A 21,433-nucleotide genomic window follows, 5' to 3' on the forward strand; every position below is an offset into this window, starting at 1 on the left:
ATTGCCAGCACTAATATTTGCCCTTCAATTTCACAATCTGCAAAAACAAATAAAAGCCCTGCGAGACTGATGCTGTTTGGGGTTTGTACTGTGGAAAGCTCTCTTTTTTTTCTGAGATTCAAGGCAGGGATAGTTCAGTATCTGCTCAAGATGACTCCAGTCTTGGGATTAGATCAAAGCAATCATGTGAGAGCAATCATGTGAGTTAGAACAGCAAGTGCCAGCCCTGTCATTCAAAGAAGCATTATAATTATTAATGCATGATATGAATCTTTCTGTTGTGGCACAGCAAGACTATTAGGGAGACACTTATGGGTGCAGGGTGCTGGAGAACCCTGATCAAAGAGGGGCAGGAAATGTCACCCACAAACTGGCACTCAACAGACTCAACCCTCAGTCTGTTCCTCTCCTGGAGCTCCCCAAGGTTACCCCACTCTTGGCTCTGGTGGGGGAGGCAGGAGGGGCCCCTCAGCTCTGCCTTGGGTGGCTGTGGCAGATGATGTGGTGAGAACAAGGGTGCTTTTAGGGGTGGAGGTTGGTTTCTCCAGCTCCCAGAACTGATGTGGGACTGAGGTGCTGTTGGGGGTGTCCCTGGTGAAGGTCCAGAGACATTGTAAGACCATGGAATCATAGGATGGTTTGGGTTGGAAGTGACCTTAAATATCATCTCATCTTGTTCTGCCCCCTGCCATGGGCAGGGACACCTCCCACTAGCCCAGGTTGCTCCAACCTGGCCTTGGACACTCCAGGGATGGGGCAGCCACAGCTTCTCTGGACAGCCTGTGCCAGGGCCTGCCCACCCTCCCAGGGAAGAATTCCTTCCCAATATCCCATCTAACCCTGCCCTCTGGCAGTGAGAAGCCACTCCCCCTTGTCCATGCCTTTGTAAATAGTCTCTCTCCATCTTTCTTGTAGGCTCCTTCAGGCACTGGAAGGCCACAATTAGGTCACCCTGAAGCTTCTCTTCTCCAGGCTGAACAATCCCAGTGCTCTCAGCCCAAACCCCCGTTCTCTCAGACTGATAAATCTCAATTCAGCAATATTTGGCAGTAGGAGGAGAGCAGAATTCCTTTCTTTTCCTGCCAGTGAGAGGCTTCAGCTGCTGGGGAGTCTGGCTGGGGACACTCCTGGTGACACAAAGGTCCTTGCTCTGTGGAGAGCAATGGATGTGAGGAGGATGGATGTGAGCAGGGTGCATGCCTGGACTTAAGACAAACAAACAACCACCACCCTCCATTTCTGCCTTCTCTTTTTAATTGCCTTTCTTTAAGTGGTGATATTTGTGTATTGTTCCCATTAGAGACAATTTACGTTCCAGGCATGGCATTATCAGTCCCTTGGTGTTTGCTTAGGGAAGAAAGTCTAATAGATTTCTGTTGACTTTTTTTATTCTCCCTCCTTCTATCGTTTTTAATGCAGATCTTGATCAGTTTATCTGTGTGGAGGGGGGCTGTGTGTGTTTTATTCCTGCTAGGGAGGAGCTGAGCATCCTGGCCCCCATTCTGCCTGTCCAAGTCTTCTCTTCCCAGGGAAACTCTGGTGTATTCTAAACCCTGTACATATATATATATTTATTGCTGTATCCCAAGACTATATCCCAGATCCTGGTGATCCTGTAGGGTATGTTGTTACTGTTCCCTAATGTTCCATTGGAGCTGAACTTTTCAAACATATCCCAGAATAACTGGTCCTGACCACCCCTCTTGGGGTGTCACCAGGGGGATGTTGGGGGTGCCCTGCCTGGGAGTTTTTTCTACAGTGGATGTGGAGAAATTACCTGGAATTCTGGATGTATGATGGGAACGATGGGAGCAACGCTGGAGAATTGTCACATTTCCCACAATTAAGCCTAAACCCACACTGAAAGGTGAACAGAGTTTCACTGTCCTGGTGAAAGAGGTCCCTGCACTGCAGCCTGTCCCCTGGGGGTCTCTGAATAACAGGGTTCAGTTGGGGTCCAGGAGGTGGCCAAGGGAATGACCAAGATCTCTTAAGTTGGAGACACCCATTAATATTGTTTATGGGGTTCATGTCTAGATTAGGGAACCCCTGACTGAGACAGGTGGGATTTATGGGTGTTTGCACCATGTAGAATAGGGGCTGTAATTTTAGTTTGCAAAGTATATTGAGTCCTTTTGATTTACCACTGACTGATGGAGTGACCTTGAGCAAAACACACCGTCTCCCTACGCCAGGAGAGGAGAGCGGGGCAGGAGGGGTTTGACAAGGCATTTTTCATTTGAAAATGCCAGTTCACTGAAACTGGAACTCTTCAGTTAAAAAAAAAGTATCAGTTTGGGTGAATTTCCCATTTGGAATTTTCTGGGTCCAATGAAAAGTTGTTTGGTTTTTTTAATTTCCCAACTGACTTTTCTTCCCAAATTTAATTTTTATTTCTAATATCTGCAACACATGTTTCAGAGGTCAGAAGCAATCATCTGGAGCCTGTCTTACACTAGTTCAGATCTTAAGATTGCAAAACTGGATTTTCTGTTGCGATTCAGAATTTTTTTCCAAAATCCTCATCACTTAGCACGAGATGGACAAACCTCCCTACCACTGATGTGTGGTGCTGCCAGCTGCAAACAGAGAGGGTTTCCCCTGCCTGTGACCAGTTGTGAGCCCTGCTCCCTCTGTGTCTGTGAGGAGCCTTGGCATCTCCAGGCAGCAGAAAGGAGCTGCAATTCCATGTCCACCTGGATGTCTCCTCCCCTGCTCCCTCCGAGGTGAAGTGCAATTGCTTTTTGCCCTTCCCCCTCGGATCTCACCAAATTAAAGCAGGGAAAGACTCCACCAGCAGGACCTGCCTCTGGATTTGCAGTCAGGAGCCATCCCCAATAACCATCAGGCTGTCAGCTCCCCCCACCTCCCACCTCCCCCATCACTCACCAAAAGGAAAAAAGAGCCAGAGCCACAGCTCGAAATATATCATGCAATAGTGTATCATGAATTTCTTGTGAATCACATTGGTGAAGCAGGTTTATTTATTTCCGAGACTCTAAATCAATACAAAGTAGGTCTCTTAGTTCTGAAGCTGGGATGGAGTGGGAAAAAATGAGCCCATTGTACTCTTAAAACTTTGGGGAAAGGAGATGACAGCTATATAATTCCATTTACCAGGCACTAGGGGCTTTAATGTGAAGGTGACAGGGAGCTCTTTGTGCATTTAGAGCACCATATCTTCTAAATAAAAGATCTGTAGACTTGATAGTGGAGTATAGCTCTGACTTTAATAATCTCCAAGCATTAGACCGAGCCAATCTGTTCCCCAGTCAGAAGGGTCCCCCACCGAACGCTCGTAAATTAGAGGTGCAGGGACCGCACGGATTCCTGGATTAGGAATGCGGGAAGGGCCGTGAGTCTCCAGGCAGAGAGGAGCTGTCTGTGCTCCCACTGCCTTGCAGAGGGGCTGGGCTGGGGAAGGGGTCTGTGCTGGAGCATCCCAGCTCAGCCTGGCTCTCCTCTTCCCTGCTCCTGCTGCTTTCCCCTCCAACGCCACGATCCGTGTGGGGGAAGAGCCGAGCGCTGAGATCTGGCGAGGCTTTGACTGCACTGTAATAGCAGTCAGGTTTGAAGTCCCTACATTGTGTTCCTGCGTTTTTTTCTGATGAGATATTCATTCCCATCATTTCTGCCTGGTTATGAAAAATAGGCTATTTATAGGACGTGCATGTGCCTCTTCTGCTTCGGGTTTCTGGCAGATGATATAAATTGTGGGATGGGAATTGCAATTATTGAAATTATTCAGCTAAAAATCTGGCACTTATATTTGATATAAACACACGATATGCTCGGAATAATAACAGCACTTATGTTGCATAATGATTCCCATTCAAGCCCCTCTGCTGTAATTTTTTTAGATCCTTCATCTTGGATGGAACAGATGAGCCAACCCAGCCCAGCTTTGCAGGGAATGTCCCAACTCACCGGCAGCTCAGGTTCTCAAAGGAGAAAGCAGCTGGTCAGGATGGGTTGGAGTGCTAGAAAATTACTCATGTTCACATGACATGCCTATAAAACCATTGAGAATCATATTTTGGAGGCTGGAAAGGCTGCTTTCCTGCTCTTGGAAGTTCTGTCTTCAGGAGCCTCAGCTCAGGATGTCTCCAGCAGGTTCCCTTGTACTCTTGGATACTTCCTTGTGGAAACATTTGCACAGCAATATGCATTGCACCGTTTGAGGTTGTTAATTGGAGATTGAATTACTTGTCAGGCTTTAGAGATGGAGCCCTGTGAGGTTGGAGTGGGGATGCAGAGCTGAGGGATGAGCGATCGCGCTCGGTTTCCCAGGGCCAGTCTGGCTGTCTCTGGGATGGCTTTCTGCAAGAGCCTGGAGTGCCAGGACAAGGGAAATGGCTTCCCACTGCCAGAGGGTTAGGTGGGATGTTAGGAAGGAATTCTTCTCTGGGAGGGTGGGCAGGCCCTGGTACAGGTTGTCCAGAGAAGCTGTGGCTGCCCCATCCCTGGAAGTGTCCAAGGCCAGGTTGGAGCAACCTGGGATAGTTCCTGCCCATGACCAGGGAGTTGGAACGAGATGATCTTTAAGGTCCCTTCCCACCCAGACCATTCTGGCATTCTGTGATTCTCTTGACTCCCCTGAGTGCCCAGTGCCTGCCCTGGGGATGGAGCAGCTCGTTCTGCCTTTGGGCTGTGCTGAGGTGGGGGCTGATTTGGAGCTCCCCTGTGCCCCCCTTTCCCTGCTCCTTCTGAGCACCTGCCCAGGGCTCACCTGTGCACATCCATGTCCCAGACACTCCTCAGCACCACCTTCACCTGGAGCTGGGGCCCTGCTGCCTCTGCTGCCAGCCCTGACAGGTAAATCCTGGCTGGGCGTGCAGGGGGATTTCTCGTGCACAGCCCTGCACTCCTCTGGAATGGCTGCAGCACTCGGGAGAAGGAGCTGCATATTTATCTTGATCTCCAAAAAGGGATTTAAGGGCCAGAGCAGGCGTATATTAGGCTGTTTCATTGCCTGTCAGCAGTGCTAAACCTGAGCTGTCTGCAGTGTCTCCAGATAAGCAGTAGCAGAGGCCCATTTTGCATGTACATACGTTTGCATTAGTTCAGAGAGGGGGAGTTTAAACCCTCTTTATTTTTATTTTCCTCTGTGGAAAGCAGTTAGCTAGGCTTGTGCCTGGCATCTGGAGGCTTGGGCTTTTCTTATCCTTGAACCTAAATCTGTGCTGCTGTCTTTTCTATCATGGCTTTGCATGGCACTGATTTTGTTAGAGGAAGATGAAGCTGTTTGAGCTCAGAAGGGAGACCCAGGAGCCTCCCTGAGCTAAACCACTGTGCTTACCTTTTATTCTATATTTTTGGGACTAGCTGTGTAACTTCTGTGCCTCGGTTTATTCTGCACATAAACCTTGAGTGGCATCTGCCTGCTCTTCTCTCTCCAAAATGAGCAGTGCTGGGTGTTTGGTGGGGGAGGCCAGGCTGTCTGTGTGTGTGTGTGTGTTCGAGGGGTTTTTTAAGATCCAAATGAAGCAGGTGTGTAATGTCCTCTGTCTGTTAGAAAGACTCAACCCATAAAAATAACAAACGGCGTGTATTTGCCAGAATGTCAAAGTTATGAGTTTATTTTGTAATGATGTGCTCCTGCCTTCATGAGGTAAACTGGCCGTGGCAGAGGTGTTATTAGTAATATGGAGTCAGTGGAGCAGAAAGCCGAGTGACCGAGAGATCAGTGTATCAGTCAGGGAGAGGGCAAATGGGAAGAGACAGCAGGAGAATGAGAAAAGAGCTCAGATTGGAGATGGAGCTGAGCGAGAGAATGAGGAGCCACAGCCTTGCTCTGGCCAGCCTCTCAAAGGAGCTGCTGGGCCTTTGTCTTTGCTGTGCCAGTCTGGGGTTTTTCCACAAAAAAGCACCCTACCAGTTGTCTTGGAGCAGTTTGGAGTTTGAGCTGAGCTGGTCTCAGATGTGTTGGTTCTGTTGCTGCCTGGGGAAGGGCAAGGGGTAAAACTGCCCCCTGCCTCAGTGTCCCCACCTGTATCATTCCCCTTGGGGATTGTAGAATCCCAGTATGGTTTGGGTTGGGTGGAATCCTAAAGATGTGATTTCACCCCCCCTGCCCTGGGCAGGGCCACCTTCCACCAGACCAGGTTGCTCCAACCTGGCCTTGGACACTCCCAGGGATCCAGGGGCAGCCACAGCTTCTCTGGGCAACCTGTGCCAGGGCCTGCCCACCCTCCCAGGGAAGAATTCCTTCCCAGTATCCAATGTAACCCTTCCCTCTGTTTCCTAGGGATCACTGTTCATTCTGATCACTAGGGATCAGTGTCCATAAGCTCTTACTTGCACACAGGGTTTGGGAAGGTGTGTTGGGAGTAGTTTCCTCCATCCTTTTCGTGCCCAAGTGATCCTGAGGTGCTGCAGGGATGGGTTTGTGTGTCTCTGCTCAGCCAACACCTCCTGATCACAATCCCATCCCTGATGGTTTTCCCATTTTCCTTCCACAAGGTGCTTGGACGGGAAGTTTACACCTCCAACAACCAGCTGGGCGGGATCCAGATCATGCACAACAACGGGGTGACACATGACACGGTCTGTGATGACTTTGAAGGAGTCTACACCATCCTGCAGTGGCTTTCCTACATGCCAAAGGTAATTCCTGGGGCCCTGCAGAGGTCCAAGGTGCCACTACCTGTTTGCAGAGGCTGGGTGCTCTCTCTGTCTGGGGTTTTTTTCTGTGTTTTATGATGTCCAACAAAGTGGTTTAGGCTGGTGGTTGAGGCTGTTGGGCATTATGGAATTAAGTAAATAAAGTAGTTTTTGTCTCAAAATGCTGCAGGAATATGGGGCAGCCTGGAAGTGCCTGGGGTACCTTCAGAGCCTCCTGGCTGCTGCCCACAGGACTCTCTGCCAGCAGTGGGTTGTCTCTGGCTGCAATGACTCAGAAAATCCCCTCTGAGGCAGCAATTTGCAGGGTTGATGTATATATGTGAGCTGCTCTGCAGCCAGGAAGGGAGCAACATGCACACACAGGTGACCTTCCTGCAGGGAAGAGGGCATGGAATGAGGCAGGAGCCCTGGTCACCTTCCAGAGATTAAATTGCAGCCCCTCACTTGTCTGGATATGCCAGAAGTTCAAGAGCAAATGAAGCACAGTGTGTGCCAGAGGAGGCCAAAGGGGGTTTGAGAGGGGATGGAGCACCTTGGAAGTCTCCTCAGGCTTTGGCAAGGCCCTGGGATCCCACCAGTCAGGGGTGTGGAGTGGGGGAAAGAGAGATCTGACCCCGTCCCTTGGAGCTGGGGTTTGCTTTGGGAGAATCACTTCCTTCAATGTTTTTCTTTTTCCCTTAGAACATACACAGCCCTGTGCCTATCCTCAAATCCAAGGATCCAATAGACAGGACCATTGACTTTGTGCCCACCAAGGCTCCCTATGACCCTCGCTGGATGCTGGCTGGGCGCCCCAACCCGAGTACGTCCCTCTGTGCTGCCAGGACATGCAGTAACACACCTTCCTTCAGTACTTGTTGGCAATGTCTGCAATGCAGATATATTTCAGAGTTTATGAAATAATTAGTTCTAAACAATTTGAATATAATTTATAAATACTTGTATATAATAGCTAAAAATAGGATGTAAATTCTGAGAGCTCGAGGACACCTCCAATTATTAGTTTTATAGATTGTATAGTTACTCAGAATAGTTACTTTTATAGATTTTTTTTTTTATGATTTAGAGGAAAGTCCATACACAAAGGGTGAAGGAATCACAGTATTCCTGCAGATCTTGGGGAATTATTGTACTGGCACCACCGCAAACCACGGAACCCCCGCTGGGGTTGTGCAGCCTGTGTAGGTGCAAGCTGCAAACTGGGTGACCATTACTCCTGCTGTTATTAATGAGTTTGGGGGGCTAAAATGAGATTTGTGATAAACTAAGTTTTCTGGTTTTGGATAATATTTTTTCATCATCCCTCAAGTAATTCATCCAGCTGTCTTGGCGCCGCTAACGCCGGCTCCCAAATCGAGTGACTTCAGATTTTAATTTAGTGGAAGCGTTAGGGAAAGCAGATGATTCCCTGTGATAAGTTAAAGCAGATATCTCCTAGGTGAAAAGTTAAAGCCATTTATTAGAGGAGATATTGCCGTGATATTCTTCAAACTGACGCCCGACACGAGGCCAGAATCTAAACGATCAGCTTTGGGCCCGCGATAAAGAGATAATTTTGAAATGGATGGTCACATTTTACAGTGGGGCCACAGAGGCAAGGAATGTAGAACACAGTAATTACAAGTTTGGTCTTGATAAAACACTCTCCATCCTGTTTAAGTCAGCAGAGGTTACCGTGCTTGGATCTCCACTTTTTAATTGGTTTTGGACTTGGGTTTGCAGAAGCAGAGGTGCTTGTTCAGATTAAAAAGTTCCTCGGGAGCTGTGTGCCAAGGGGTGAAGCTGGGAGGCATTTGGGGTTTTTTGGGGACTCTTTTTGTGGATTTTTTTATTTTTTTTTGCAGAGCTTCCCAAAGCCCCAGTGCAAAGCAGGTTCCCCCAGAGCGATGTGTTTTCTGTAATCGTGTCTGAGTTCTAAAACATCATCAGAATTTTCATATTTAGTTCCTGGGTCTCTGCAACATTCCATCTTTAAAGGAAAGATCAGGCAGAATCAAGAGGGAAAACGCGAGAGAAGTTTTAAAATAGAAATAGGTGTTTTGAAAAACATCTGTAATGACTTTGCTGCCTTTTGACAAATGTTTGTAGTCTTGACAAAACCAGAGTTATTTATTTAAAAGCAGGGGAAGTCCCTCTGCTCCCCGAACCCCATCGTTTAACAATAAATGATGCTTTTGCTGATAAATTGCTGTCTTTATGCAGACTAGGAAATGAAATAAGACATGATGGCTGAAGGCAGACAAATGCTCCACTGTCTAATGTTCCCTTGTACTGTCATCTATTTAAAAATAAATAAATAAGGAGACAGTGCCACGTTCTCCAGGTGGAATTTTCAAGCAAGTTTCAGTTGCTGCTTGGATACTCTCCTTTCTTTCCTCCCTCCCTTCGTCCTCCTCTGATATTTCCCTGTTTTCCTTCCCTTTAGATCAGAAAGGGCAGTGGCTCAGTGGGTTCTTCGACAATGGTTCGTTCATGGAGATCATGCAGCCCTGGGCACAGACAGTGGTGGTGGGGAGAGCAAGGTGAGTTCTGAGGGGTGTTTCAGACAATTGTGGAAATCAAGTTTTGGTTGTGCTTTGCATTTGTGTAGAGCACAACATCCTCTGATTATTTATTTCTGTCTATGTGTGTATCTATGTCTGTCTGGTGGAAGATGTCCCTGCCCACAGTGGGGATTGGAATGAGATGATCTTTAAGGTCCCTTCCAACCCAAACCATTACATGATTCTATAATTCTGTGATTTAAAGGCTTTTAGGCCCTTGTGCCAGGGGGTGGAAATCAATGATTTGGCAAAGCCAGAAGCTGCTCTGTCCAGGCCCACGCTCAGCTTTGCTTGCAGTGCCTTTCTTCTGACAAATTCTGAGTGGCTTTGGACTCTCACACAGCAGGGATATATAACACAAATGAAACAGACTCCTTTCAAAAGCAGTGGCACTTTGAAAAAAAACCAAACAAATATGAATGTATTCTTCTGGGATTTTTACTGTAAGTGCTGCCAAAACTCATCTCTTGTATGTATGTTTGGAATATGTGTGCTGTTGGCTGTAAATTGTCTTTTATTATTCTATGGCAACTTGTCCAGGGACACACTATAAAACAAGATGTAGCATCTTCATGTGCTGGCCTGATAAAATTTATATGAAGTATTATGGAAAACAGAAGTTGTTTTGAGCTGTTTTCAAGTTCAATAAATAACTGTAATACTTGGATAAAGATGTTCTTTATTAGGTCACATGGGCCCTAATACAGAAGTTATAAGTTACCGATTTAAGACGGCTTCTGCAATTACGGGGTTCCAGCAGACTCTTAATCATAGGGAATGGGAATATTTCCAGCCCCTCAGTGCACATGGGCCCTGTCTCTCCCCTGCCTGTACGTGTGTCATCCAGCTTGGGGTGGCTGAGGAGGGAGCGTGGGCTCTGCTGGGACTCCGTCCTGGCAGTGTGGAGTCAGCAGCAGCAGTGCAGTGGCTTTTGTGGGAAGGGCTGGTTGGATTCGGTGTCAGTACCAAAATCTGGGTGGTGGCAGGTGAAGGGTGGTGTGGAGACATGGATGTATCACTCGAAATTTAGGTTTGGTTTACTGTAAATAATTTCTAGTGAGGAATGTGCCCATTTTTAGAACCGAATTTGGCTTTGAGAACTGTGACTTGTCCTCTGGCATCCTGCAGCTGCTCCTCTCTGCTCTTCCAAAGGCCAGAACGCTGCCCCCACTGTTTGATTTCCCTCTCCTGGGTATCTGGATGCAAATTGGAAAAACTATCTAGCTGTGTAAAAGGTGAAATAGGAATTCTGTTTTGTCTCCCTTGTTCCCAGGCTGGGAGGGATACCTGTAGGAGTAGTTGCCGTAGAAACAAGAACGGTGGAGCTCAGCATTCCTGCTGATCCTGCAAACCTGGACTCGGAGGCCAAGGTGGGTTTGAACACGTGCTCTGTTCCTTGTTTGCCCTCTGCAGATGTCTCTGTGGAAGAAGCACTTGTTTGGGTGGGATTTTCCCCCCCAAATGGGGTACAGACGTGTAGCCATTCCCTGGGGAGGTGGGAATGCCTGGCAGCTGCTGGGAGGGGTGCCTGGACTGTCATGTTGGCCATTCCTGCAGGAGACACATTCCCCAGCAGTGCTGCTTCCCTTAGGACTCAGGTGAGGTGCAGGGACAAGAGCCCAGGAGATGTGACAAGCAAAAATCACTTCCCTGCTCACTCACTGTCTCCAGAGGGTTTCATGGGCTTCCTGCTCTGACATTTTGCTTTTCCCCTGCCTGATTTCACAGCTCTGACCCTGCCTCATCCCTCTGGGGTTTTTTCTCTCCTTTTCTTTGTCTTCTTCTTCCCCTCCTTACAGCAGCTGTAGTGTCAGGCTTTCCATACCATCTCTATTCTTAGCTAAGTTATTGAGGATTCTCCTGTTGATGCTGGTGACAAAAGGATTGTCCCAGTTTTTCCATGGCCAGGCAGATCCCATCCGTTCCCCATGGCACACCCCTCATTGTTTATCCCCCATCTCAGCTCCTGTTGAATCCGTGCCTGTGTTTTTCTGCCAACTCTTACACAAATGTGTTCCAAGGCTCAACAGTGGATTTTCCTTCCCCACAGATAATCCAGCAGGCTGGTCAGGTGTGGTTCCCTGACTCTGCCTTCAAGACTGCCGAGGCCATCAAGGACTTCAACAGGGAAGGGCTGCCCCTGATGGTCTTTGCCAACTGGAGAGGTTTCTCCGGTGGAATGAAAGGTAACCAGCCCTTTGGATCCTCTTTGGTGTGTCCTGGAGGGTGGTTTGTCTTGACACACAGTGCTGCTTTCGGTTTTGTGGAGTGCCAGGAGTGTGAGATCAGTGCTATGGAATTTAAAGAAGTTAAAGATGGGGGCCTCTTACCTGTGTGTGGCAGCTCATAACCACAGGGGAGAACTTCCAGGGGCACTGGTGTGCTGGGAGTTCCTGCTCTGGAAGGCTCACAGGGTGACAGAGGCAGTTGGGCTCTGCTGTCTCATTAGAAGGTCACAAAGCAAAACCTTTGAGTTGGCAGATGCAAAGATGGGAGGTGGAAAATGTGGCAAAATTATTTCCTCTGGAAAATACCTGTTACCTTTCAGGGTGGATTCTGCTCCATGTGCTGCTGCTTTCTCCCTTCATGACTTGCTTTCCCAACCACACAACAAGTTGTTGATGTAATTTTACCTTATTTAGACCTTAAATATTGTTTTGCCTTAAAATGTCAGATCTGGCTTTGCCAGTGCCCTTTGCTGGGTTCCTCAGAAACTGAGTTTAGCTCTGGAGTTGGGACAAGGAACCCAAGTTGGAAAGAGGCAGCACAAGGATGTTAATATTTATATGACACATCCCAACTTACATCACCCCAGCTGGGAGGAGGAGGAGGAGGAGGAGGAAGAGGAGGGAAGGCCAGAGCCATTGCAGTTGGCACCTTGCTCCGTGCATTTTCCTGCCTCTTGTTTGCTGGTGGTGTCTCCTGACACTCTCTGTGTCCCTCGGGGAGTTGTTTGCAGTTTTGGTTTCAGTGCTGGCTGGGGATTATGCAGGGAGGGAAAATAAACAATTATGCCACCCCTCAGTGCACACAAACACACTGCCAGGAGCCGACTGCACTGTGGGTAAAATGACTCCAAAATTGCGTGTAATGAGTAGGAAAAGATTAGAGACAGCTCTTGCTATGCTGAAAATTGACATTAGTGGAGGGGGAGGAAAAAAAAAAAGAGGGGAAAAAAATACCCCCCCTTCCCTAGTGAGCCTAGGAGGTCTAATTCCTGCCGTAAAATAAATAAATAAAGCCATAAATAAGGGCGGCTCACGGTGCTGGTGCCGGCGGTTTCCCCGACAAGCTCTCTCTGGCCAGAAGGCTCTTCAGCATAATGCAAAATTAAATTATAAAAAAACCCCTGGCTCGAATATTTAGATGGAGGAGCCATTTGGCGGGGGTTTATTTGGGCGAACCGGCGCTGACCCGCGACGGGGGGGGCCGTGAAGCGTGAAATTCACTGGAAATTAGCACCGGGGTCCTGGGCTCGGCAGGGACCCTTTGAGAGGATGCAAATCCCCCCCCCCGACATTCAAGCACCGCACCACGGGGGCTGCGGGGTCACCCACGCTCAGGGCTTCCTCTGTGACTTATTGTTTTTGCCTGGGACGGGTTGTAAATAACAATAGCAATAAAAAATAATCATGATAATAATAATAAAAATAGAATAATTGGTCAGAGCGAAAAGGCCGGTTTGAATCTCGGAGCCCCTGAAGGGTGGCAGGGTTCGTGTGCCAGGGGTTTGGGAGGGGCACGGGGTGTCTGAGCCAGCACTGCCTGGTGTTCACCTCCAGCTCCCATCTGATGATCCAGCCAAGCTGACGAGATCCGTTCCAGCTTGGGAGGTTCAGGGCGCGTTGCCCGGCACGGTGGAGATGGCACAGAGCTGTCTGCAGCCTCTCCCAGCACGTGTGCTGCTCTGAGGGCCAGTATTTACACACATGGTGTGAGGATAAGAGCTTCCAGCAGATCTGGGGTCTGTGTGGGGTGGACACTGATGCTCAGAGCAGCAGAGGACGGGACAGAGCTCTGTGAGCACTCCCTGCCCTCCTGCAGACCCAGCACTGCTCTGCTGGGGCACTTCTGCAGCATCTCCACCTTGCAAGTGGCTTATTGAGAGCTTAGGAACATCTTAAAATGTTTGTGGTGTTCTTGGCTCAGGATGGTGATGGAAGTGTCTGGGATTAGTTTTAAACACAGTGAGTGTGTTGAGTTACAGTGTTAAGTTTATGGAGTCTGCACCCTACCCAGGCACTGGAGCACAGAGCACCGGGCACCACAGGGCACTCACCACCTGCAGCAGGTAGAGCTGGTGCTCTGTTCTCCTTTGTAAGAGTGGAGAGCGCAGCAGAACTGCCAAGAAGAGGCAGCTGTCCCAGTATGGCAGATATTTTATAGTTTCACACTCAGATGCAGTGCTGAGGTGAGTCAGGGAGGTTGTGTGTTCTGCAGATCAGATGTGGGCACCACTGGCAGGTGTCTTGGGCTGTCTTTCTTTGCAGGATTTGTATGATCTTTATCAACTGCACTTTTATTTCTTAAAAATAGGCATTTTTTGAATTTCCACTCAAAGTGCAGGCAAATTGAACAGTTGAGACTTAACTGAATACAGAACCACAGGGTTGTGAAGTTCCTCCTCTGAAAGGCTGATCCTGAAAGATCTGTAGGCACAGAAATACTTCCCTGACCATCTGATGGCACCTGGTAAATAAAACACTTCCCCAGTAAACCCTAAGGAGATTTGGAGCTCTGAGAAAGCACCGAGTTCCCCCAAGTTCTCTGCTCCTCCTCCCTCTCCTGCCCTGTTCAAACACGTAGTGCTGCTCTTTTCTGCACTTCACCTGAGTAAAATATATATACCCATGGCAGGGGTGAAAAATGTATTGCTAATTACACAATTATTTTATTATGTAGCACTAGTAAAAAATGTCTAGTAAAGAATTAATTCAGTTAAAATAATTTGAATCAAGCAATTATTTTCTTAACACTGGAATTAGCTGAAAGTACTTCAAGTGGTTTATTACTAGCACTACATAATAAAATAATTGTATAATTAGTAATAAATTTGTCACCCCTTTTGAGTCTCTTTCTTTGCTCGGGACAAAGGGAAAGGTTGGAGTTTTGTTTGGTTCTCAGTCCCCACTGTCTCTGCCAGGATTTATATTTATTCCCAATTAGAGGGGATAAACTGTTCTTCTCTTTGTCAGAGTTTGATATCTCTTAAATAACATGAAATTCCTTTGCTTGGGTACTTGGACAATGACCTTGGAAATGAAATGGAGAGATCACATCAGTGCTAATATATATATAGATATTATATATATGTATACACACCACACATATTTTATATACACCTCTCTCCTTACTCTGTATATGTTAGTGTATATATCTCTCTATATCTCTATATTTATATAATATAAAAGAGTATGTGTGTGTGTTTCCCAAAGAGTCAAAAGCTTAATTATGTTCATGTTAATGCTTAACACTGAAATGGGGGTAAAATGACAAGTGGACCTTGGCTGGAGTCTCGTCCCTCCCCAGAAATGATGGGTTTCTCAAATGATAGAAGGATTTTAGATGAATAAAAGTCTCAGTCTTTTCAGACTGTTTATTACAGCAGGTGTGTGAGATGTATCAATGGAGCTCCTTATTTTTCCTGCTCCCTGCACTGGTGTTTTAAAAAATTGCGCAAACTGGGAGGGTCCAAGCAAAGAAGCAAAATGATGTAGGGGGTTGGAACAGTGTCCTGGGAGAGATGAGGGATGGATTCCTGTAGTGTGTAAGGAAAAAACCCACTGAAAAGCCTCCTGCTATTTGTAGTGAGCCTGAAGGAGTGGAGAGATTATGCAGGGTGGGACAGGGGTAGTAACATGAAATTAATTGGGAAGGAGGGGAAGTTTGGCTGAGCACTGAGGAAAATCTCATCTATTTGCCTGTGGAAATGCCCTTAAAGAAGCAGGAGATTTATTGTGTGGGATTCCTAAATGGAAGCTCTCAGAAGCACTGGGGAAGAACAGTCCTCTGTGAACAAAGAGATGGACTAGATGATCCTAATAACTATTTTTTATTTCTTGTATATTTGATTTAATACTTCCATATATAATTATATGTAACAAAATATATATATTCAAGAGTGCCTGTTTCCATTACAAACTGTAAGCATTAGAAACTACATCATCTCATGGAAATTCTTTTGCCTTCCCTTTCTGTCTTTTATTCAAATCACCTTTGGGGCTGATATTTTCAATGTACTGTCTTTACACAGTGGAGTTGTTCTTATTAATTTTGAGCAAAATGCCTTAAACAAATTGTAATGGAAGAAGAGCAGAATTCTGCTTCCCATCCCTCCCCACACACAATTTTATGAAGATCTGGGAAAGCTCTGCTGCTGTCAGGTGCATTTTATGCACATTACATGAGCTGTGGGAGAGGTGCAGGGCAGTGAGTCTGAAATTGGGCAGCTGTGCTTGTGTTGAGTACAGAAATACCCGGCCCTGACTTCCTGAACTGCAGGAATTCTCACTGGATTGGCTGGGAATGAGGGGTGGATCATCTCCAGGGCACCTGGTGTAGAGGGGCTGGTGTGAGCTGAGGACCTGCAGCCCTGGGAGTGGATGTGGTTTCATGGGAAGTCACCAGACTGGATTTCCAGAGTGGAGGTCCCATGTCTGGGAGCTGGAATGGTGTGGGAACATCCTGCAGGCTGGAGAGGGACTTCTCACAAGGGTGATAGGACAAGAGGGAATGGCCTTAAGCTGAAGGAGGGTAGATTTAGATTGGATTTTAGGAAGAAATTCTTTACTGTGAGGGTAGTGAGGCCCTGGCACAGGTTGCCTAGAGAGGAACCCGTCCCTGGAAGGTGTTCAGTGCGAGGTTGGGTGTGTCTTGGAGCAATCTGGGATAGTGGAAGGTGTCCCTGCCCATGGCAGGGGGTGGAACAAGTTGGGCTCTGAGGTTCTAACTAAACCATTCCGTGATTCCACGATTCTGTCATCTCCTCTCTCAGTCCATCTTGCCCAGCTGCAGATAACAGCAGCTGCAGTTGTAGCAGGGGTGGGGAGAGCCGAACCGTGGTGTTTTTGCCTGCTGGGCTGGAGCGGCGCCGTGCCGTGACCTCGGGCGCCGTGTCCTCTCTCCCCAGACATGTACGACCAGGTGCTCAAGTTCGGTGCCTACATCGTGGACGGCCTGCGGGAGTACCGGCAGCCCGTGCTCATCTACATCCCGCCCCAGGGCGAGCTCCGGGGGGGCTCCTGGGTGGTCATCGACCCCACCATCAACCCGCGGCACATGGAGATGTACGCGGACCGCGAGAGCAGGTACGGCCCCTCCCGCCGCCTCAGAGCCTCCCAGCCTGCTGTGGCACTTCGTCTGATGACCTGAAAGTGCCTTTCTTGCTTTTCTCTCTTGCCATCGCTGCTCAGAGGGGGGATCCTGGAGCCGGAGGGGACGGTGGAGATCCGATTCCGGCGGAAGGACCTGGTGAAGACGATGCGGAGAGTGGACCCCGTGTACATCCGCCTGGCCGAGCGCCTCGGTACGTCAGCGGGGGGCTGGTGGGGGGAGAGACCACAAAAAGGGGCACTGAGGCACTGGATCAAATTCCTGATCGTTTTTATTTACTGGTGTCTGAGCTGGGAAGGAACCAGACGAGACCAGCTGCGTGTGAGGAGATTCCTGTGTTTAGCATACCTAGGGTATGGGTAAATAGTGTCTTTTTATACTGATTTCTTTTTTTTAATTCAATTTTATTGACTGGATCTCACAACAGACCCTTACTACAGATGCTTGAGTGCAATTTCCTTCCCAGCAGTTGCTCAGCTCACTGAACCCTCGCAGGCCAAACCTTCTGCTGGTGTCGTTCCACGTAACTAAGGATTTGGTCAAAGGCATTTTGGGCTGCTGCTCTGCCACTGGGTGTCTGAGGCAGTTTGCAGCAATGATATCTGTGTGCTCCTCGGTTTTTAGGGAATCAGGGCTGTTCTCCTGCTCTCTGTGCACAGGGGGTGCTGTGCAGTGCTTGCCGAGTGATCCCGGCTCCTGGTGTACACCCAGCAGCCCAAAATACACAGTGCTCAGCAAAATGCACTTAATATCAGATATGTCCTCTCTCAGGGGAATGGGCTCTTTAAATAGTTCTTTACTAGCTCTTACTGTAAGAGTATAATCTTGCAGAGCCTCCTTTTACCTCCAAAATTGACTACATTTCAGCGGTGGGAGAAGCGTGCGACGTGGGTATGGTTTGAATTTATAAAGCCTTTTGGGATCCTTCAGGAGGAGAAGTGTTCTGCAAATGACTGATAAATCCTGGCTATTGCTGCAGTTACGTTTTATTATTTGGCTTTTTTTTTTAATTTATGGCAGGGCAACAATTTGTATACAAAACAACCCTTCTGATGCGCTTCAGGAAGAGAATAATAGTGGTGGAGGGTGAGGGAGTGCTGGGATCAGAGGTCTGGCTGGAAAGCAGTTTTACCATGGGCTTTGATTGCACCCAAGATATTTTCTCTCTTTTTTAATGATGGTATTTTGACTCTCTGTTTTCTCTCCCTGTGCTGATTGCTTTCTGGGCAAGAAGCAGGTTAGCAGGCTGAGATGTGCAGAGCAGCACAAGGCAGCAGTTTTATCTAAGTTCTGATCTTGCTCACGTGCATGATGTGTGAGAGGGGACACAGATACCCCATGGGTGGGTGTGTTCTGTGTCTGCTGGGGGCAGCTGATGGAGGGGGACTGAACTGTGGCCTTCCAGTACCTGGAGGGAGCCTACAAGAAACATGGGGAGAGATTATTTGGAGGGACCTGGAGTGACAGGACAAGGGGCAATGGCTTCAAACTGACAGAATAAGTTTAAATTAGGTGTTAGGAAGGAATTCTTCCCTGTGAGGGTGGTCAGGCCCTGGCACAGGTTGCCCAGAGGAGCTGTGGCTGCCCCATCCCTGGAAGTGTCCAAGGCCAGGTTGGACGGGGCTTGGAGCAACCTGGGCTGGTGGAAGGTTGTGGTGGTTTAGACCCTGGCTGGGCAGTGTCCCTCTGGGAGCAGCTCCGTGTCTGACACAGGGGAGCAGCTCTCTGGGAACGGAGCAATCAGATGTGTGGCTGGGGAAGGGAATGTGCTGAGCAGTCAGCTGGGGCAGTGCAGATAAATGGCCCTGCACAGCAGCACTGCTGCTGGGAGTGTTTCCCTTCACCTCACCATAAACCCACTGCCTGTGCCGAGCAAACCAAGCCACTGCCTCCAAACAGAGCCCGTGGCTGCTGGATGGATCCGTTCCCAGGATGGATCCGTTCCCAGGAGCAGAGTCTGGACAAAGGCAGGTGCTGGAGTGTGTAAATCCTGAAGTGGTGGAGGGATGGGGAGCAGAGCATCACCCTCATCCCTGTCCTGTTTCACTGTCCTGGATCCCACCGGTGGGACCTGTGCAGCATCACCAGAAAAAAAATACAGGGAGAAAGATGGGATGGAGTTTTCTGCCAGCACTCTCAAATGCCGTGTGAGGAGGCAGGAGCCTGTTCAGGGTTTTTTTCCCTCTTCCTCTACAGGGTAATTACTCCCAGCAAACTCCATACACTTTAATTAAAATGACTGCAACACAAGAGCAAGTCACTTACAACTGTACATACCGAGAGCTCTAAAAGCTTCAGTCACTGATAAGCATCTCCCTGAGATGGATCGTAATTGCTCCCAGCATCGGGTGATCATTGCCGTGGTTTTGCCACTAATTCCAGCAGGAAAGCCAAGATTACAGGACACACTGAATTGCATAATTTTTTTTTCTTTTTTCTTTTTTTTTCTCTTTTTTTTTCTTTTTTTTTTTTTTTGCTGGTTTTCTTTCTGGCCAATTTAAAATTTGTCAAAGTCGGTCTTCTTCTGGATCACTGCCCTTTGATATTTCGCGCACTCCATTTGCCACAAACAAGCCGCAGGGCCGCAGTTCATGCTGACTCCAGCAGAAGCAGAGAAAGCTCCATTTATCTTACACTGCCTGCTGAATTCTTACTCATTAGCTGGGGGTTCACTGCCTCTCTTTAACCCCTGAGTGGCTGTCATCCCTCCCGGAGCTGCTGCAGAGCGGGAGAAGGGAGATGCTCTCCAGCGGTGGCTCGGTCGGGAGACGCCGGGGTTGGGCTTGGCAGTCAGGGAGTGGGGAGAGCAGGGAAGGCTGGCAGATATTGAATAATTTGACATAAATCTGTTCATTATCAATTCTCCAGCACGATTGCTGAAATGTTTATTAGCCCCGTGGTTTATTAAGGTGTCACTCAGAGTTGGGCTCCTGCAACCGGCGCGGAGCAAAGGGCAGGGAGAGAGAGGGTGGCCCTTATCCTGCCCCAGAGCACGTTCCCAGAGGGGGTAGGTGTGCAAGGAGAGCAGGGATCACCCAGAAATGCAGGAATGATGCAGACTGGGAGCCTCGGGCCAGAGTTAAAAATACAGAGATTCCATTTTATTTGTTTATTACAATCGAGACTAAGAACATGTAGGAGTGGGATGGAAAGCAGTGATGTCAGGCAGGGTGTCAGAGGCACAGAGTAATGGGTGCCAAAACTGCATGGAATGTGAATGAAGGGAATGGCAAAATGGCTGCAGGTAGAGCAAAGATTGGATATTGCCTTTCCATGTTTCTCCTACCAGGTATTTATCTCGAAGGGAAAGGGCAGCATCCCCTCACCTGATCCATGTTGTAATAGTGTGAACATCCTCCTTGGCTGATCCTGTGAAGTGTTGCCTGTGTGCTGGCATGCATTTTTAATTGTATTTATTTAATTTATTTAAGTTCCTAACCAGTCACTCTGTGCTGCTGGCTCCTGGCTTGGTTTCACACTTTATTTGGCTAAAGAGCATCCAAAACTGTTCTTAAGTTACCAAATTATGAGTGAACACTCAACACTTCAGCACAGCAGTTCCCCTCTGAAAATAAACACCTTGGGGTGCAGGACCAGACCTGGCCCTGCCTGGTGAGGGCTGTGCTGTGACTGGGGACATCCCTGACACAGCCTTATTCCCTCAGTGGCCAAAACCTTCTATCCCATGCCCTGTCTCATTCCAGGCTTTGGCCTGGGAGGTCAGGTTGGAGTTCTGAAGTTTGGTAATTCTATTTTGGGGCTGTGTGTTTGCTTATTGTTGTAATTACTCAAAATCCCCCTTGTTTTCTTCAGCAAAAACTTAGAGAAATGCTGCTGTTGCAATTCCATCTCTCATGGAGTCTTGGACAAACCCAGTCAGGTTGTAGCTTTATTTTTTAAGCAGTGGTGGTTTCAGTAGCTGCTTCCATGTGCAAGTGCTGCTGCATTTAAATTGGTGTTAATTCACAGTTCTGAGGCTCGAAGAGCAAGCACTGCTTTCTGTCAGCTCCTCCACGATGGTTGGTGTCTGGGATATCCTCCCAGGAGGGCTGTAAGTAGGAATTTTTTGGAATTACCTGCCTGCCACCCTTCACCTGTTTGGATTTGAGGCCTCAGAAGCAAAGAGGGGGAAAGGACAGGGGTGGGACATCACACGGTGCTGCTGTGCGAGGATATTTCAAGCCTGTGCCATGAGCATGTGTGACCTTCACTGGCTGTTCATGCTGCACCTTTATAACATAAATCCTGCTGAATATTTAGTGAAGCAATTACAAGCCATCTCATTTAAAGAAACAAGAGACAATCCAAAAATGCCTGTCTCTCCGGGGACGTGAGTGGCTCTGAGTGACCTTCCCTCTCCCCTCTGGAGGGGCTCCCTCCAGCTGGGGTGGGAGGGTGTTGCCTGGGCAGCTTTGCTGAATTTCACAGAATCCCAGGCTGGTTTGGGTTGGAAGGGACATTAAAACTCATCTCATTCCAACCCCTGCCATGGGCAGGGACACCTCCCACCATCCCAGGTTACTCCAAGCCCTGTCCAACCTGGCCTTGGACACTTCCAGGGATGGGGCAGCCACAGCTTCTCTGGGCAACCTGTGCCAGGGCCTGCCCACCCTCACAGGGAAGGAAAAGATTGTGTCTGGCTAGAGTTTTGTCAAAGACAGAGGAAGAGAAGGTGAGATCCAGGTAAAAGGATCGTGAGGCAGCAAGAATGGGTCACACCCGGTCTCTGTGGTGGCAGGTTGGGTTTGCCCAGGTCTTTGAGTGCTTGTTTGAGGAAGAGGCAGGAAAATGGACAAGAAGTGCTTGGCTGTGCTGAGGGTGAGGGAGCAAACCCCACGCTTGGAACAGCTTAGGGACCATAAACAGCCACATGGACTCAGCAGCTCCCTGGCTCTCTGCAGCCAGAGGGAACTTCCAGTGACATTCCTTGAAGT

At 48.3% G+C, this 21,433-nt stretch overlaps 1 protein-coding gene across 6 annotated transcripts in view; it reads left to right on the plus strand.

Moving 5' to 3' along the window:
* Positions 1-21,433, plus strand: part of ACACA (acetyl-CoA carboxylase alpha) — a 107,325-nt gene that overhangs the window by 77,410 nt on the left and 8,482 nt on the right. For all 6 annotated transcript variants that reach the window (XM_050321988.1, XM_050321991.1, XM_050321993.1 and 3 more), the window contains 7 exons: positions 6,463-6,606; positions 7,306-7,426; positions 9,050-9,146; positions 10,441-10,537; positions 11,218-11,353; positions 16,297-16,474; positions 16,580-16,692. In XM_050321988.1, coding sequence (XP_050177945.1) covers positions 6,463-6,606; positions 7,306-7,426; positions 9,050-9,146; positions 10,441-10,537; positions 11,218-11,353; positions 16,297-16,474; positions 16,580-16,692 — 886 coding nt within the window. The remainder of the gene's footprint in view (positions 1-6,462; positions 6,607-7,305; positions 7,427-9,049; positions 9,147-10,440; positions 10,538-11,217; positions 11,354-16,296; positions 16,475-16,579; positions 16,693-21,433) is intronic.

The sequence above is a fragment of the Myiozetetes cayanensis genome, unplaced genomic scaffold (assembly GCF_022539395.1).
Source record: "Myiozetetes cayanensis isolate MyiCay16 unplaced genomic scaffold, myiCay2020 scf27, whole genome shotgun sequence".
Lineage (NCBI taxonomy): Eukaryota > Metazoa > Chordata > Aves > Passeriformes > Tyrannidae > Myiozetetes > Myiozetetes cayanensis.